The sequence below is a fragment of the Amphiprion ocellaris genome, chromosome 7 (genome assembly GCF_022539595.1).
Source record: "Amphiprion ocellaris isolate individual 3 ecotype Okinawa chromosome 7, ASM2253959v1, whole genome shotgun sequence".
Taxonomy (NCBI): Eukaryota; Metazoa; Chordata; class Actinopteri; family Pomacentridae; genus Amphiprion; species Amphiprion ocellaris.
The window spans coordinates 16237777-16258037 of NC_072772.1; the positions used below are offsets into that span (position 1 = coordinate 16237777).

Below are 20261 nucleotides of genomic sequence, written 5' to 3' on the forward strand. Positions count from 1 at the left end.
AGGGAGCCAGCTGGAGCAGATATACAGGCAGACAGGCTGTGTGAAGGCCGCTCTCTGCATCTTTGCCACTGTTCTCTGCAACACGATCTGCTGCTTCTGCTGCAGGACTCTAACCATCAGCCTCCTCAGCTGGTCCACCGCTGCTGTTTTGCCTTTAAGAATGGCACTCCTCACCCCTTTAGGGAGCAGCGATGACTCAAATTACCCGGAGACAGACAGTTTTGCAACACAGAGACATATCCTCTGAGTGTATTTCCCTTGTTAAATAGTAAACAAAGTTATTAATATCTTCAAAAGGAATATTTTATCCTAAAACAAAGAAGTAAATATTAAAAAGATTCATCTACATTTCAAATGAAACCATGTCTGCGCAGAACCGCCCTTGATATGTGTTTGTAGTTTGTCTTGTATGTAACCTACACACTTGTTTGTGTCCGTGTGATTCAGTGGTCATTGGAGACTATCTTTTTCAATGTGCGTGTGTGTGTGTGTGAGTGAAATCCCACTTGGCGCAGTCGCTCCAGCAGGACGGGGATGCCCGCCAGTCTCTTGGCAGTTCTCTGGTAGTCACGGTAACGAAGCACGAGACGCACCAGCTCCGGATCTCTGGTACTCACCGCCTCTTGAAGAACTGAGAGAGATGGAGAGAGTAAAACAGAGCCAATCGCTCAAGCCTCATCTAAAATTTATGCACATGAGCAATTTAAGGGGTCAGCAAGAACTGCCGAAACTGAAGTAGGCCAAAGGAAAAGCTGGTACGACCAATTACTGCAGCTCGCCCGTCATTCATCAGACCGCCACTTTGCTGTTAATCTTACAAGTTGTGCAACACTTGAATGATTAGAGAACAAAGTTCCACGAGGAGGAACCAAAGTGGATTTCTGAGCTTAATACTCTGCAACAGAACATCCATGACAATAACAAAGATTTTGCTTTATTGCACTTAATCCATCACCATCAAGGCAAAAAAAAGCCTGAAGTCAAATGCCACGAGTAAAGAGGGCGCTGCCAGCAAAAACAAACAACTTCAAAATAAAGGGTGTAAAATGGGTGAATATAAGTTCAAAGTTAAAAAATGAATTGATTTCACACTCCATTATCCTTCCATCGCAGATCATTACATGACATTTGTACAGTGCCAGTATAGAGACGTCTGGCTGAAAGCACTGTGAAAGCATGGCGTGGGGTTTGTACTGTATTTTCCAAACAGTTATTAAAAGGACACAACTGAAGAAAAAACCCTTTTCCCTATGTAAAATCAAGCTAAGAATGGCAAGCTACTGTACAAACACAGTGTACAATAAATGTCACATTGTATATAATCAGAGTCTTCATATTGTACCAAAAATTATGATTGTGTTTTTACTGGAATACTGAAGCTCTTCTGTTTCACAAACATGCAGAATGTTCCACATTTTCTGAAGAAATTTTGAATAATAAATTGAAATGTATCACAGGGTTGACTAAGCAGAACTCATTAACATAAACGGCAATTCAAATTTTTGTCAAAGGCTTTTTTTTAGTTGACATTTAGATTGTTAGCCTGAATGTGTGAGTCTGCTGTGGCTCAAAGGAACAAAGAACTTGGCAACATCAACATGATTATACACACTGTGCACATCCAGCAATTGATGAGAAAAGCCAACTGGCTTGCAGCACAATCATAATTGCTTATTGGCAACCCAACCCACAGATTGACATGCCCACATTGATAAGAATTAAGTGGTGGATGCTTTTTTTTTTTTTTTTTGCCTGTCCCCACTTTTGGTGGTTTTTCACATTTAGATTGATGCATCTTGAGGAACTAATATTAAAAGGTGAACCAATAAGCCCAAAGCACAAAGTCCCAAATGCCAACAGTGGGACAGGAACTCGTTATTTGCTTCTTTTTATTGCTTATGCATAAACACAGCAGTTACTGATTTGGTCCTTGGTAACTACTTAAGATTTATGAGATTTTTGCTTCAGAATATTTTAAAATTAAAAGAGTTGCCTTTAAATATGTCCTCTTTTATTTTCACAGATCAAAGAATTTTCTTCTGTATTATATTTAAGAAAGGCAATGAGTGACAGTGAGAATGACCACATTTTGCGCCTCATGAGAAAGAATGGTACTGTTCTACCTATACATTTTGTTTATATTTTTTACTTTTCGGCTTTATTGACAGCATAGTAGCAAGATGAAAACAGGAAGGTGGGGAGAAGAATGGGGGAAGGACCTGCAACAAAGAGCCATGGGCTGTAACTGAACTCATGGCTGCAGGGTCAGGCTTTATAAGCTTTATATAAAAACTTCGATAAAATGATTGTTTGGAAGCATAGAACTCAGAACTCATCATAGCGCTCTTTAAAAAGCAGACGTACCAAGCAAGGGGTGGATCTGACTGAGAACTTAAGGACAGTATGCATGGCCAGATGGTGGCAATCTATCAATCACAGGGTGGCCCTGCCTGAAAACTGCTTGACTGTCTATTTTACTCTGAAAGGGACCAAAATTTACAAAGTGAACATCATGATGCACTAAAAGAGACTTAAAACTAACAATTGAGACCATAAACTCTACATGAAAATATTCACTGAGGTCACAAATTAAGTGAGAAGTAGTAGTTTTACCATAGACTTCTTTTTGCAACCAGAGGCTCCTGTTGGCTGTTAGAAAGATTGGCGGCATTAGAGGACATAGATTTTTTAGACCCAGAGGCTTTGTCCTTATCTAATAGACAGCATGGTTCTACCAATGGAGTCAGAGTTACAGCTGTTGCATTCATCTGTATGTACAAATACCATTAGATGCACAATCAAGAGTATTTTTCAAAGGAGGCAAAATTGTTCATGAAAATTTGCTGGCATTTTTATTGTGCAACGCATTCCAGCTCCCATGCACCATGCAATATATAGCCTGTGTTTACTGTACATTGTGCATGTTACCACAAATGCACTCCTCTGCACAACACACACACACACTCACCGGTCCATCCATTACGGTTCTCCTTGCTAACGTCAGCTCCGTGCTGCAGCAGGACTCTGGCACAGTCCAGGTAGCCCAGCGTGACGGCCAGGTGGAGAGGAGTCCGACCACGAGGGTCCAGAGACTCTAAATCAGTCTGGAAGAGAAACAAAAGAGGAGGGAAAAAGAAGGGAGAATTTTTGAAACCAGCTGTCATGGAGAGCAGGGTGTGGACTATAGAGTAAAATGAAGTAAGACAAGGGAAAATTGAGGTTAATTGTATATCACTGCAGTGCTCTTCTAGCTCAGACAGGGGGGTAGAAACAGAAAAATATAATAATGATACAAATGTGCCAGTGACGAGAGAAAGGTGGAACGGCAGACTGTGACAGGTGCTAATTGATTTGTCACCGCTCCAACATGGCCGCACTCCTTTATTCCACTTATTTTCTGAGCTGGATGGATTGGGTTCAGCTAAACACAGACAGCACTATTTGCCCTGTTAAACCGGCCTCCGCATCCAGAGCTTTTTATGCAGCCTTCTGTCTGCTGGCCTTCAAAACTTGGAACACAGTTTAAGGTTCAGAGAAGGTTTTCAGTTTGAATCTTGGCAAGAAAAATGTGGGCAGGTAGCAGAAATAAGCTCATCAACCTGCTGTGCCACCCTGCAAACTATATAACCTGCAGCGTCTTTGTCACCAAAAATACATGTTCTGAGCAGCGTTGCCGAACAAAAAGTATAATTAATGCTTGAGGCATCCCTTCAGTTCTCAGCCCCGCTCTGTATTTAGAAGCATGTCAACAAGAGCTCATTTGTCAGTCATATTACATTAGTGTTCATCTTTCATATCAATCACACCAACGCTCTGATACACTGAATGAAGAAGAACCATGGCAGGGGGCTTTTAAAACCGTCTCAAACATTACAAGAAGTTTGGTGGAAAGCTACTGCTAATTTTAGATGCTCAGAATACTAACTTACTGGTGCTTTTGGATTCTGGGGTATATTTAAACCAAACAAACACAAGAGAAAGGACCTTACTGTCTTTTCATCATGCTTTTTCAGGTGAAGAAATGGTTCAACATTATTTTTTGAAAAAGACTTTTGCTTTCTTGATAAGTGTAAGCCGAGTAGCTGTTTGCAACTAGCTAGAGCTAGCAGACGATTAGCTTAAATTAGCATACAGAGGGAAAGCAGGGAGAAAAAGCTCACTGTACAAGGTTAAAAAAATCTAAATACCAGCACCTTTAGAGCTAGATGTGGTAACTTTACCACGTGAAAGAAAGCACGCGACACATTGCTCACGTTTTATCGGTGTTTTATCTAAAACCTACTCGATAACAGAGTCCATGCGGACGTATGCACAATACATGCTACAGGGCAGAGGTCTTCATGAACAACAAGCGCAGACAACCACCGGAGGTCACTTTCTTAATATGTCACTCTGGCTTCACACTGCCGCCTTGTGGATACACCCCTACATTACATGTATGACCAACTCAACACATCTTAACGTTTTTCACATTACATTTCCCCCTCTTTAAGCTTCAATGTCTCCCCAAGTAGAGTAACACAAATTAATAACAATGGAGACTTAGGTCATCCACTTATCTGTGAACTTAAAGCACCTTTTTTTTCCAACCACATTTTGCCAGTAAAACACTTTAACAACATGGCACAGTTCAATCAACCATAAATGTCAAATCAAACATTCAGTCTTTCTGGAGGCCTGCGAGTGCGTTGTGACCTGCGCAGCACCTCGGGAGACTTAGACAATACCATGGGTGATGGTGGGTTGGGGGAGCCTGGTGTTAGTGGACTTGTGTGAGGACGTCCCACTTCATCAGAGGGAACCACTAACCCTTCCTGGGGTTCTCTTTCTTGCACTGTCACTGGGGAACACTCTCCTATAGTGGACTGTCCCAACCAAGGTCACTCTGTGAAGCTGCCCACTTCAGTCTGTGTCATGGTGCAAGCGCACATGATCTTGATGCCTGCAAAACACACGTCCATCTGCCAATTTAACAACATAGGAGACTGGACCACTTTGTCTCAGGACAACCCCAGGCAGCCATAACAGAGTGCTATTACTGCTGAAATTCCTCACATAGACACGGTCACCAGGTTTCAACAGTCTCTCCCGTGCACGATGATCATGTCTGTTTTTCTGGTTTATCTGCTTCTCCTTCACTCGTGCCTTCATGTCTGGGCGCAGCAGGTCCAACCTTGACTTAGGCCTGCGTCCCATCAGTATTTCAGCTGGGGTGCGTGCAGTCGTTGTCTGTGGTGTGAGGCAGTATTTGAACAAGAAACGAGAGAGCCTCATGCTCAGAGAATCTCCTGTCATCTGCTTCAGTCCTTCTTTTACAGTCTGCACAGCCCGCTCTGCCAAACCATTTGAAGCTGGGTGAAAAGGAGCCGTCCTAATGTGATGAATGCCATTCTGTTGCATAAATTCAGCGAACAGCTCACTTGTGAATGTCGGTCCATTATCTGTGACTAGGCTGTCAGGTAAACCATGGGCTGCAAAAACCTGTCTGAAAAAAAAAAAAAAAACCTGTCTTGTCTATGGTGGAGGTGGCTGTGATGTTATTCATGATATGAGCATCTATCCATTTAGAATGAGCATCCACCATTATCATCAACATTTGTCCCAGAAAGGGACCAGCAAAGTCCAAATGTAATCTGGACCAGGGACGGTCAGGCCACTCCCATGGATGTAAAGGGGATGGTGGTGGCATGTACTGATGAATTTGACACTGTGTACATGACCTCACTTTGTGCTCCAGATCCTCATCCATGTTTGGCCACCAGACATAGGACCTTGCTAGACTTTTCATCCTAGACATTCCAGGGTGTGTCTCATGTATTTCATCCACAATCTGATTATGCCCAGGAGGCGGTACAACAACTCTTGACCCCCAAAAAATGCAACCATCCTGTAAACCCAGTTCTGTTTTACGTTTAGCATATGGCTGCAGCTCCTCCCCTTCCACGGCATTTGGCCAGCCCTGCAAAAAGAGTGTTTTGACTCTGGAGAGGACTGGGTCCCTCTCAGTCCAGTGTCTGATCTGAGTTGCTGTTATGGGCATGTCTACAAGTCTTTCTAAGGAAAACACAGTCTCTGGAGGTACATGTGTAGAAGACGGGGCCTCCGGCAAAGGCAACCGACTCAAAGCATCAGCATTTGCATTATCCTTACCTGCCCTGTACAATATGGTGTACTGGTAAGCTGATAGAGTTAGGGCCCAGTGCTGTAGTCTGGCTGAGGCTAGTGGTGGAATGCACTTAACCTCACTGAACAGGCTCAGAAGTGGTTCATGATCTTTAACAATCGAAAATGGCCTGCCGTAGAGGTATTGGTGAAAGCGCTTCACTGCAAACACAACCGCTAGACCTTCTTTGTCTAACTGCGAGTAACCCTTCTCCGCTGCAGTCAGGGTCCTTGAAGCAAAACCAATGGGTCTCTCCGAACCGTCCTCCATCACATCCGACAACACTGCCCCGACTCCATAGGGAGAGGCGTCACATAACAGCGAAATGTCTTTCTCAGGGTCGAAAGGAACCAGAAGTCTGTCAGAGTGGAGGAGCTCCTTAACTTCCTTAAAATCTGCTTCCTGCTCCTGATCCCACTTCCACTTTGTGTCATGTCGAAGCAGTTTGTACAATGGGGCCAAGACCTTTGAGAGGTCAGGCAAAAGCTTGCCATAATAGTTGACCATCCCCAGAAATGAACGAAGTTCCTGGAGGCTCTTGGGACTTGGGGCCTCCTTAATGGCCCTGACTTTGCCTTCCACTGGACACAGTCCCTCAGCTGTGAATTTGTGCCCCAGGTAAGTCATGCTCGAAGCCATGAACACACACTTGCCCCGTTTCAGTCGGAGCCCTGCCTCTGAGAGCCTCTTGAGCACCTGTTCCAGGTTAGCGAGATGCTCTGCCTCTGTGGCCCCCGTGACCAAAACATCACCCAGGTACACTGCCACCTGTGGAATCCCCTGCAACAAAGTGTCCATTGTTCTTTGGAAAATGGCAGGGCTTGATGCCACTCCAAAAACCAAATGGTTGTATTTGAAAAGGCCCTTGTGAGTGTTGATGGTAACATACTCCTTTGAATCCTCATCTAGGAGCAGCTGTTGGTAGGCCTGGCTCATGTTGAGTTTTGTGAAACGTTTGCCCCCCTGCGAGAGTTGCAAACAGGTCCTCCACCCTCGGCAATGGGTACTCTGCTAGCTTAGAGACCTGGTTTACAGTCAGCTTATAATCACCACAAATCCTTGCCGTCTTGTCCTCCTTTAGCACAGGGACAATGGGAGCTGCCCACCTGGAGAACTGGACTGGCTCAATGATGCCCAGTTGCTGCAGGCGTTCAAGCTCCTCCTCAACCTTGCCTTTCATGGCATATGGCACAGGTCTGGGCTTATAAAAACGTGGTGGAGCCTCACGGTCAACATGCAGTTTCACTGTAACCCCTTTAAGCATCCCCAACTAATCTCTGAAAACATCACTGTACTTCTGCAGAATGGTTTCAGTTGAAGTAGGCTCAGTAGCATACTTTATGTCATGCCAGTTCAGTCTGATTTTGCGGAGCCAATCTGGCCCAAAAGACTAGGTCCAGAACCTTTAGCAACCACCAGCCTTGCTCTTGCTCTCTGACCTTCAGCTGCAATGTCCACAAAGAGCACTCCTATATGAGGGATGGGCTGCCCTGTGTAAGTTCTGAGCCTGAGCTTTGATGGGTGTATGGGTGGTAGGTCAGACTGCCATGTCTGCTTATAGGTTTCCTCACTGATAACCGATGCTGTGGCTCCAGAATCAATCTCAAACTTAATGTCCTGCCCACTGACTGTGACTGTGGCATAATAGGGCTCTGGCGGTGTGTTTTCCATCTCATCATCATCTGCCTCAACTCCAAACATATTATAGGCACACACAGCATCAATGTCCTCCTCCTTGAGGTGGTGTGTGTCAGCCTGTTGGGCTTTTGCTCGTGTTGGTTTGCCTTTCCCCTTTGAGCTCCTGCACTTTTTAGCTAAATGTCCCTTTTTATTACATGCATGGCAGACAGCATCTCTAAATTTACAGTCATTTGCAAAGTGTGGTCCTCCACACCGAAAACATTCCACTCGTTTTGTGCCTTTAATAGCCTCTTTACCAGACTCCCTCCATATCTGGTGCACTTGTGCCATCTGTGACCCTCCATGTCCTTTCTGAATGTCTTTGGCATTGTTTGCAGCCATCTCCATACCTTGGGAAATTTCCAGGGCTTTTTTGAAAGACAAAGGTAGGGCTTCTCCGAGCAGGCGGCGCTGTATGGCATCCTTATTTATTCCGCACACCAGCCTGTCACGGAGCATGTCATCTAATACTGTCCCAAAGTCACAATGCTCTGACAACTGTCGAAGCTCAGCCACAAAGTTAGCTATAGACTGTCCAGGCTTCCTAAAATGACTGTGAAATTTAAACCGCTGGACTATCACTGAGGGCTTGGGGTTGTGGTGGTTACTCACGAGTTGGACAAGTTCTGAATACGGGATCTCCCCCGGTTTCCATGGCGTGGCCAAGTTCCTTGCCTGTACGTCTTCGCCCCACACACACTCAGGAGAATAGAGCGCTTCTTTGCCTCTTCCGTAAACCCATTAGCAAGGAAAAAGTGTCCCAACCTCTCCTCATACTCCGTCCAATCTTCGTTTTCCTCCACAAATTCACCGATAGTCCCGAACGTAGCCACCTGGACCCGAGGACTCATCTCCTCGCGAAACTCCTCTGCCGCGTCGTCTCCGTGCGGTGCTCCCTCCGAGTCAGTACCGCTGCTCATCCGTAGCCGCCTAGCTGGCTAGCACACTGTCGACTAGCTAAGCTAACAACGAAACAAACCGGCAGACACGTCCGAATAAAAAAGTTCACCTCGTCGCCAAAAATATGTGGTAACTTTACCACGTGAAAGAAAGCACGCGACACATTGCTCACGTTTTATCGGTGTTTTATCTGGAACCTACTCGATAACTGAGTCCATGCGGACGTATGCACAATACATGCTACAGGGCAGAGGTCTTCATGAACAACAAGAGCAGACATCCACCGGAGGTCACTTTTTTAATATGTCACTCTGACTTCACACTGCCGCCTTGTGGATACATCCCTACATTACATGTATGACCAACACATCTTAACGTTTTTCACATTACAACACTAGAGGTGTTAATTAGTGAGTGTGTTGAAATAATTTAACACAAATAATTCATTTTTTCACAAATTTAACAAACAAAGTACATGGAATTATTGATTACACTTAGTGCATCTATTTTTTATGCTAGACTCAGGTAATTGTTGGCTGTAGCTTTTTATTAAGCTAACAGAGATTATGTTTTTGATACTCGAACTAGAATGGCTTATAAAGTACTTTTAAAATTTTGTACATTAGCTTGTATGCAATAATTTAGGAAGATAAAATCTACCCTCTATTACTTTGAACTGGCTTTGCTGCAAAATTGTCACAAACTTGTGGTTGATTAGCAGCAAAGAAATTAGTTTTCCAGAAAATGCTGCAACAAGTTTGCTATTGTTGGCTGCTAGTGGCAGGCTCCCAGAAACACTCTGGCAGTAAGAATAAATTTGGCAATAAATTATAATAAATTTGACTAGCAAATAGGGATACCTCAATTATTAACCTGGCCAATTATCATGGCCGCTATTTGGCATTTTTCCAAAAAACAGTATCAGTACTTTTATTGGCTGATTATTGATCAGATAAATGCACTACTTCAGGTCTGATGCAGCCACCTCTCTCTCTGTCTGTTGTCACTTCGTGGTCTCAGAAATGTCTCTCATTCAGAGACTGCAAAAACTGAACAACAAAACACAAGCCGCTGCCACAAGCCCGTAAATTAGTTCCTTTCACAGTGGCTATGCTAATGATTAGCAGCTAAGTTAGAAGTTAGAAACTTTTGCTTGGGATATTCACTGTTGAAGCAAGTTGCTGCAAATTCGTGCTTTAATGTTTGAATCTGCTGGTTGACTGATCTCATTTTACCTGTGTGTGTTTCCTCTAGGTGCCCTGGCTTCACACCACAGTCCAAAGACATGCATGGGTAGTTTAAATGGTGATTTAAAATTGGCTGTATGAATGTTAAATGAATGGCTGTCTGTCTCTTTGTGTTAATCCTGTGATGGACTGGCAGCTTGTCCATGGTGCACCACGGCTCTCGCCCAGTCTAAGCTGGGAAAGTCTCCAGCTGCCATGTGTCCCTGTGAAAGATACGTGGGTATAGCTAACAGACTGGACTGTTTGCCATACATTTACTGCAAAGTTAGCCATAAGTCCACTTCAAGTTTGCTAAACACCTTATTTGTAAATTAACGTATGAACTTGCTGCAAATTTGTGGCAACAATGGCAAGAGTTAAACCCCAGCTGTTTGCTAGAAACCTGAAATGTTTGTAAGGGTAACAGGTCTTGTTTTTCATCTGCATTTACTGAAAAGATAATCAGACAAGACAATCATTTACATCCTCTGCCACAAATGATAACGTATGATAGAAAAAGTGTAACATGTCATCACTGATCAGAAAGATTAAAAATCCTACAAGTGTGACCATATTAAACAATGAATTAGAATCGGTGTATGATTATTTGACTCGTGGTGCTTGTACACCTAATGAGAAGTCGTGTATCTATGCACATCTGATTTAATCAGCTACTGCCTGTACTGCTCTGCATGAAACTGCCCATCCCTCTCTCTGTCCATTCCCCAGGCTTTTATATGCACCGCTGTTTTCATGTTGCATCTCTCTGCAGCACGCTCCTTCAAAATCAGCAACTTTTAACATACTGATTTTAGATCTGCCATCCAATTAAACAGAGCTGCTGACGGCCACCATTATCCCACTCTAGGCTGATCCAAGGTCAGTTTGGTCAGTCCGTCGAGGGCTTGAATTCTAATTAAGGATTACTTTAGGAGGTAAGTGTAGCATGTCTCAGAATCAGCACTGTGATGAAGACTTCAGCGAAGCTGTGGAAAGCTCTTTCTAGGAATTGAAATGAGACCATTTAGAGAAGACTGTGACTGTTTGGTGTAGTTAGAATATTAATATGTATTAAACATGTAAAAAAAAAAAAACTAGCTGAGCAACAGACCTAAAAACAAGTACAACTCTGCATGAGGAAACTCTCATGAATACTTACTGTCCTCAGTGTTTAATATCAAAAATGACTGGTGGCAATGGTCCAACATAGGTTAACAGAACAAGTGAAGCCACAAAGACTCAGCATTAACATCATCAAGCAGTTACTGCAGCCTTCTGTTTATCCTATCTGCAAGGGAAATGAAGAAACCACATGGGATACACACTAAAATGGAAGAGTAAATGAATGCAGAGAGAGACACAATGACACGTGCAAATGCTCACAATCGCAGTGCTTTAAAATGTTTCAACATGTAGCAAATTGAGTTTAGAGAGGCATAACTCAATAATAAGAGCATGATACCATGGTTTAGATGTGTTAATGGATGCACTATCTCTGTACAATCTCTAATCTCTCCACAGTTCTCCAAAAGAGACAGAATAGGAGAGAAAGAGGCTGACATAAATAACGTGGGTAGTGAGATTTCTGTTGTAAGAAAATGCCTGTCAGCAACAACTGTAACATCTAAGACGGGCGAAGATGGAGAGAGAGTGGAAAAGAAAAGAGCAATGATTGCTCTTGCAAGTGCAAACAAAGATACTGGGAGGAGGAAAGAGAGAGTTAGAAGGGAGCTGAAGGAGACAACAACATGAGGGAGCCCCTCAGGAGCTGTGTAGGCTGGGGAATAGCGGGAGGGAACGGAGGGCTGGAGTGTCATAGCAACACAGGAAGAAAGCTAGCAGTCAGCTTTGTTTGTGTGCGCTGGATAACGAACGGGGTCCAGGTGTAACATGCAAATGGGGCCACTTTGTGCGCCTGTGTGTGTGTGTGTGTGTGCACATTTTAATGCAAGCAGCATCTCAAAGGACGCCGTAGACGATTCGTGCTTACGCAGCACAAATGTGACGACCCGTCAAAGTCACAGAAAGCACAGTCGAAAGTTAGGTGTCCATCATTTAAACGACATGACAGAGAGAGAAAGCTAGTGAAAAGCATGAACTGAATATAAATGCTGAGTCTTGGAAAACATTTCCCTCCCAAAAATGGAAATGGTATGTTGGACAGAAACCATTCACATATTGCTGTAACCACATGAGATATAGAAAGAATGAAACAAAGATTATGGGTTTAAAAAAGAAAGACAACTTGGCTCTTGTTTCATTTTTGTCTTTTTACGGCACTTGCACTGTCTTGCAGCTGTCTCTTCATCCACGGCTCCCCCTCTGAGTGGCTATGTGTAATGTTGGTGATTATCAGTTTAAGCATATTTTACAGCTCGCTTTACAATTCATCTGGAAAAGTGGAGGGTGAACAGCTGAAATGCAGCACAGAGACAGGGGTGAAAGAAGGGTGCTAATAAGGGACAGGATAAACAGAAACATGTGGTGAGGTTAAAGAAGCCAGAAAGAGAACGGAGGGAAAGACAAAGTAGGAGTGATGACAGAAGAACAGGGGGATGTAGAAGAAGACAGGTCAGAGAAAGTACAGTATGCTGCCAAAAAACACAAACTACAATATACACTACTGGTCAGAAGTTTTAGAACACCCAATTTTTCAATTTTTTAATGGAAATTATGTCTCATTGTACTCTGAAATGAAAGCATAGAACAAGTAAACAAATGAAGTTTAAAAAAATCAATTTAGAAACCAAAAGGTATTCTAAACTTTCAGCTCATCAAAGTAGCCACCTTTGACAGATATAACAGCTGAACACACTCGTGGCATTCTTTACACAATGGAAATCAAATATTCTTCAGAAAGTTCTTCCCAACTCCCAAACCTGCAACTCCAAGTCTTCTCTTCACAGTTGAAACTGAGACTTCTAACTACAACCACTATTAAGCTGTGTTTGAAGCTGTTGACTGTCAGCAACTTGTCTTCTGATTCTGTAGTGGCTTTGGGTCTCCCAGACTTCTTCCTGTCAGAGTTTCCTCCAGTTTCTGAACCTTTTGATGGTGAAGGAAACTGTACTCACCGACACCTTGACTTTCTTCGTAATTTCTCTGTAGGAAAGACCTACATTTTTAAGTGTTATGATGGTCTGTCTCTCTTCTATTGTTAACTGCCTTTTCCTCATCATTTTTATAGCAACACACTACTTTCTGCAATTCAATACTGTTCAAATAATGCTCTTGAGGGTATGGTGCCACGGTGTGTTCAGACACTACTTTTATGCAGACAGAGGAGGTTGGAAGTAATCAATAAAAGTTGGTACATCTGTAGGATTTGGTAGCACCAACTTTCAAGGCTTGATCAGCCTCCATTGCTGCAGAACAGCTTTAAGTTGTTAACCCATTTCTTGGTACCTGAAAAAGGCCTTTTTGTATAATTCTGAAATGTACATTATTTTCAGTTTTAGGAAACCTCACCTTTTTTTAACCTCTGACAGCTCACCACTTAACTTTGTACCATTTCAAGCTGTTCAGTGGACTTGAACTACTTGAATTTCAATAAAAACTGAAAAAACTGGGGCGTTCTAAAACTTTTGACCGGTGGTGTGTATAACAGAGGATGACGGGGAAACAACGAAACAGTCCACTGAACTGTATACTTCCCCTTCTCCTCCATTATACCTGACGTAGCTCCTGTCTGGGTGAAAGGATGATTAAAAAAGTAAGAATAGGAGAATATTCATCAAGTGTCTTCTTAGCTTTTATTTTTTCCTCTAGCACTTCTCTGTGATGCATTATACTACTAGGCATAAGATCCATTATGCTGGTCGTTGCAAGTCAGTCTAAGTAAGCATGACAAATGAATCCCTGCAGTGTTATTCAGCTCACATCAAGCTCTTGGTGTTTAAGAGCTAGCCTTATTCAGACGTTTTATTCAAATTCAGAGCTTGTTAACTGAGTGCAAGTTGTTGCCACAGATGTTTCAAAGGGGCCAGTTTTGACCCATGTTTTGGTCCAGCAACCTCTCCATCATCAGCTCGCCTCTGTGTGTAACCAACATTGCAATACAACACCTTGTCAAATCTGCTAAACAATACAAGTCAGCATGTGAGAAATTTGTTGTGATGACACCTCCGAGCAGCATCAGAAAACAGCGTCAGTCTCGTACCGCGGCTTCTGTGATTTGCCGTGGTTCATTTGGTCCAATTTGTATCAGAAACAGTTGGTAAAGGTGTGTGTGTGTGTCGGGGGGAGGATCGTGACTGTGATTTCTAGATAAACGACAGCACAAACTTTACTGGTAGCAAAGAAAAGTGGAGGGAGGTCATATTTGGGCAAGCGTTGGTGACACAAAGCGACGTGTGGACTGAGCATTTCAATGGGCTTAACTCCAACTCAGTGACATCAGCGACACATACACACACACACACACACACACACACACACACACACACACAGTAGTACCACTTAAGTCCACTCAGAGCTAACGTCCTCCCACCACAACATGCTGACCTGCAGACATACTGACATACTTACTCATTCACATGTGAACAATGCTCAGCTGGAAAACAAAACACACACACATATACAATACACACACCTACACACACACACACACACACACACACACACACACACACACACACACACACACACTGAGTCAAATAATGATGAAGAACACTTCCCCTTCCCCCATTTACAAAACGGGAACTCTCATGAGGAAATAGCTGTTTACGACTAAATGGCCATGCACTGTCTACACACACACACGCACACACACACACACACACGCACGCAGGCATGCACACACACACACACACACACACACACACACACACACACACACACACACACTCAGACATATACAGGTCAGTCTCTGTTGCTTGTTTGACTTGTTTGACTGTAGTTACAGTATTCATATTACATCATCCCTACTCATCTCCTGGTTCTCATTCTACAGTGAAATCACGATAGTGGGCATATTGTGGTGATGAACGATGTGTCACACTGCGTAAAGTAGACTATTTCTGACTAAATTAACTTTTTTTTTTTTTAACTGCACAATTTATGGTTTCACAATTGGAAATCACTAAAACAACTGAGTTGCAGACAGATAGACAGTAGGGAACTTGTTTACTACACGGAGACTAAATCATGCTCACATTTTCCCTTGCCACATAAAGATAAGATGTAACCAATACATTTTTCTCAGTGCCTCAACAAGCTGTGACAGTGAGGCAACATGCAATGAAATGCCTTTTGCACAGCAGACATTTTGACTTACCATGGCAGGAAAAGCAAAGGTGAAACAAATTTTTTTTATCATTTGTTTCCCTATAAGCCATTACAGCAAGCCAGCATGCACAGTGTGGACCCTGGAACTAGCCTGAATGAATGCAGTCACATTTAATGTAACACCTGTGGTTTTGCTGCATTGAAGAGGACCCTGAGAGTGAATCAGCTAAATGGAATTAATGTCGGAATATGTATTGAAATGAGTTTAGAAATAGAGGCCTAATTGACAAAAAATAAAAAGGTGTTCTGCTTTTGCTGAAATAATGAAATATTTAAATTGAGATAAATGTTTTTTTTAAATTATAACGGAATCCAATAACTATTAAAGCAACTGATAAAACTGCACTTTACATCTGATATGTGGTGTAGGATTCTGTTAATTAGCAAATGTTTGCTTTAAAATGTACTGTAAAGTTGAGGGAAAACTTTGAAATTTTAGGAAATATTTCAGTTTTTCTGAATTAGATGAGGAAAAATTGATTGCATGTCTTGAGGCTTAAATAGAAAACAAGAGTCAGCAGCTGATTAGCATAAAGACTGCCACAAATCTACTTGTGATACAGGTTGTGATTGAATAGCCAAAAAAAAAAAACTACAGCTTATGCCTTTTCCAAAACACTTCCCCTTGACCTTGATGAAAAATGTCATTAGGTCAAAGATGGATCTGAAGCAGAATTCATGAGGCAGGATGTGCATGTTGGTGATGTGGGTCCTCTTTGTGTGGTTTTAAATGCTGCAAAAAAAAAACAACAACAACAGTGGGATGGTGTTCTCGTCTTTCCCTTTGTAATTGATAGACCAGTGTAGCCTATGGACCTCTCCTTAGTATTCACTGAATTCGACCAGCTGTCACTAAAGTACTTAAACGTCATGTAACCAAGTTAGGAATCTTCACAAGCAAAACATGATTATTCAGCCACAGCCTGAGTTCATGACCTCATTTTTGCCTTGTTTGCCCTTTTTTTCTGGCCACAAGCTCTAACTCTCAGGTTTGCACATCCAGCCACCGTCTCCTGCATTATAATAACCACCTGATCTTCCCCGCCCACTCAGCTGCCTCATTTTCCTCACTCGCTCCCCCATCTTTATACCGACCACTTCACTCACTTATTGTCTGACTATTGTCTTGTCCAGCCTTCTGTTGTGCATGCCTGATAGATAACTGCTCTCCTGATCTCCACCATGCTCCTCTGGATTTGTTTGCCATCCATTTCTCACCTGTTTAGGTACTGACGCTTGTCTGAAACTAATTTCTTAAAAACTTAAACTGTCTTTAAAGTTGTCAGTTTACCTGTTGTCTTCATTTTTGCTTCATCTGCCTTACAGAGCTGTTACAAAACAGCTGGAAACATCTAACCCGCTTCCATCTAAAGGCACCAAACTCCAGCTACCAACTCTGAACAGAACCAGACTAGCTATTCCCTCCTCTTCCCACTCTGTGATACGCTAACTCACTGCTGGTTTCAGTGATGTATTTACAGTACAGACATGAAGAGCTGTATTGATGAAATGCAGTGCAATGCAAGCAAATAACCTCATTTAACCATAACCCATATCAGACAGATTAATTATGTAATTAAACTTTTTTTGCTGCTGAATAAATGGGAGAGTGTCAGCATTTGCATGAAATAATCAAGTCTTTCTTCCCTTTAGAGCCACAGTCTAACCTTTTGCCTTGGCAAAGGAATATAAATGAGAGTGTAGTGTGCAGGCACTACAGAGTAATTTTTTATCTGTTGTTCAGCCGGAAAAATAAAAGACTGTAATGTTGCATTATTCCATCTGTGTGCTTTCTGAACTTGTGATCTCCTTCTAAAAATGGGCAAAGTATCAACATCAACATCATGCCAAACTGTTTCATTTTAAGAAAAAAAAATGTCTTATTAAGATGACATATAGTTCCTTGTTTTAAGAAGAAAATTTTGCATTCATGAGATGTGAGAATTTTTTTCCCCACTGTGGCAGCTCTGCATGTGTTTGCATAAAATTTTGACCTAATGGAAGCAGTACATTCATGCTTTCACTTTCTTGCTTCCATTTGTCTTCTTTCTATCCTTATGTGTCTTCTTCTTTAAGGCCTTCGCTTGTACTTTTTCTGTCCTTGCCCTATTTTACTTTTTGTCATCACCTTCACAGTGTAACCCTTTGCTTCATCAACTCTTTCGCCTCTATGTTTGCTTCCTCTTTCTCGGTTCTGTCTCTCCTCAACCTGCAGCTGCTCTTTATAATCAAACTGTGCTTCTTTTTTTTTTTTTAATGCTATCCTCGCTCCCTCCCTCAGTTTCATTTGTTCCTGGCCCTCCTCAATAGTGAGCTCAGTGGAGGTTGCATTATTGATAGGCATCTCTATCTGTGGCATCTGCTCCTTCTCTAACTCACCCTCCCTCCCTTTTTCTCTCCCCCTCTCTCCCTCGCTCCATGTGTGCCTGGCCTGATGTGGCTTGGCAGGTACTTAGGCCAACATCAATCTTTCATACAAACACCACACACACACACACATGCACACACACACGCAATTGTGCTTATTCGCATAGAGCAGCTTTCCCAAAATGTTTGTGCATGGGGCGCATAGGAGCAGAGGGTGGCGATGGGAAGGGGGAGTGTAAAAATAACTTTTCCTCCCCCTGCCTCCCCTCTCGCCTCTGTGATTATCCATCCAGTGGACACTTTGACAAATACTAGACTGCCACGAAACCCTGATCCATTTTCATTGTGACGCTGCTTCCAAAATAAAAGGACGGTACGTAGCCTGTGTCACAGATGACAGGGTAAGCAGGACAAATGGTGACTCCCCCCACCCCACCCACCCATCACACTCATCTTAAGACACGCAGCCGATTCATTCCCGCCGCTGCAGGTGCATTCAGGGACTGCAAATTCAAACTGTGGAAATAAAACCAAGTCACCAAGCGAAAACGCTGACCTACATTCCAGCATATTTAATGTTCCTCTGTTTCACTGCACTTTGTTTACTGTCAGCCCCGATCTCTACAGATAGATCTAGCAGACGGACAAGAAGACACAGAAAACACAAATGACCTGAGATGCTGATTGACCCGTCAGAACCGCAGCAGAAGCCAAGAGAAAGCTCCTCTGATGGTTATCTGAGGGGGCTGACACCTATTTGTTGCACTGAACTGAAAGACCTCACCAAAACACAGGGAAAGATGTGCACGCAGGCCGACAGAGGAGAGCACTTATTGCATAAGGTGCAGGCACACTGGCAGAACAAATCTTTTGTTTGAATGAGGCAGACAGTGCATGCAGTATAAAAAAAATGCATAATCACATAATGCTGCCCGTTGGAATGAAACGCCACAGCTGTCACGTTTTTTTCTTCTGTGCGTGTGTGTGTGTGTGTGGATGTGAATTATGTAGAAATCTCAGGTTAACCCAGTGCTCTGGCAAGAGACAGCTGCAGTTTCCTTGGGATGACAATAAAATCAAAGGGGTCATTTTATCTCAGACATTTTGCATCGCCCTGCAAGAAATTGGTCAGGTTAAGACAAATAAATGATTGTTATTTGTTTATATTCCTTCATTCATTTGCACTTGAGAAGCTTAAGTGCATTGGTTATGCTAAAACAGATGGTAACGGCATTACTAGCATTTCACTATATACAGCAGGGGCAAATGGCACCACAAATTCATAAATTTCGAAATGCCAGAATAATGATTTGGATATTTACTGTCTAGTTTGATGATGGGACTCAGCTAAACTAAAATGTGCCCCCTGCCCCTCCACCCCAAACAAAACACCACAAAAGGTACACTATTTGAACTGTTAAGTACAGTTTCTATTGAATCACAAATTTTCTTTCTGCTTTGGTGAATGCTGGTTTACTTTTGTGGATTCTATCCACTTTCAGTGACACTTTGTCCCTTTAAAGTAGTATTTGAATTTCAGTGTCAGTACAACGAGGTTGTGTCAGAATTTTCGTCAAAACTTCAGTAATTCAATAATAATCCATTTTTTGCTAGGACTTAACCTATATTTTCTTTCAGTCAGATTAGAGACTAAAGAATAGCACATCACAGTAAATCTAATTACAAGAATCCAGTTTTGTGGTTTATGTTTGGGAAAAGCAAATATTTAGAAACTAGAAAAATTGAAAACTACAAGCTGACTTTCCTTCAAATTAAGCTCCAGCAATGCAAACTGTTTATCTGAGTGGAATTAACTGCTTTAAGTACATCTGCCTTAATCCAATGGCATTAATACTATTTGTTCACTTAGGATAAATGTCATTCAATGAGGCAATTAATTTAGCTTGATCCAACAATTCTTTTTTTCAGTGTAAGCTTGAATAATTACCAATGCCTTTATGAAGAAGAGTTTCTTACATGATTTCCTTTGACAAAACAGCCCAAAAAGATCAAAACAAATCTAAGATAGGAGGTTATTTGGACAACAGAATCTATCTATCTATGCATTCACTCACTGTTTTCAGAGTTATAATGTCATCTGGCTAGACTAGATGCAGTTTTAGCAGGCAACTTGCACAGATATCTCAAGGTGTCCTCTCGGGGCTTTAACCACAGGTGTGGACTGGGACATGAAATCACTGCTTGCCTCATTCCTAGTCCCTCTTTCCCAGCATAAGCAGGAATAGCCCAAGTCTCAACGGAGCTGATGTAACCAACTGCTCTCATGAGATATTTGACCTTTCCACCTGGGACAGCTGCTAATCCGCACACCTTAATGAGAAAAGGCACCTATTTCCACGAGGAAAGCACGGCCTCACATTTGGAGGAACACTCATGATAGTACTCAGACACATCAGTGAGCACACAGCAGATTGCGGCACAGTTGAGGCTGCAGGCAGCTGAGGCTCTCCGACTAGCCAGTTTTATTTTCCTCACAAGTTTTTTCCAGGGTGTGAATTCGTGGTAATTAAATGCAATTCACCAGGCAGAGAGCCACAACTGCCATCAGATAGTGATGTCTGCCACAACAATCTGACAACATCCCCAAGATGTTTTCTGCATGGTTTATTTCTTGGTGG

At 42.5% G+C, this 20261-nt stretch overlaps 1 protein-coding gene across 3 annotated transcripts in view; it reads right to left on the minus strand.

Moving 5' to 3' along the window:
* Positions 1-20261, minus strand: part of ankrd13b (ankyrin repeat domain 13B) — a 60649-nt gene that overhangs the window by 32416 nt on the left and 7972 nt on the right. For 2 of the 3 annotated variants that reach the window (XM_035955205.2, XM_023285550.3), the window contains 2 exons: positions 2969-3104; positions 507-631 (listed from right to left, as the gene is read on the minus strand). In XM_035955205.2, coding sequence (XP_035811098.2) covers positions 507-631; positions 2969-3104 — 261 coding nt within the window. Of the gene's footprint in view, positions 1-506; positions 632-2968; positions 3105-8455; positions 8475-20261 lie in introns of those variants that run through there. The other variant, XM_055012326.1, reaches the window with a different exon arrangement.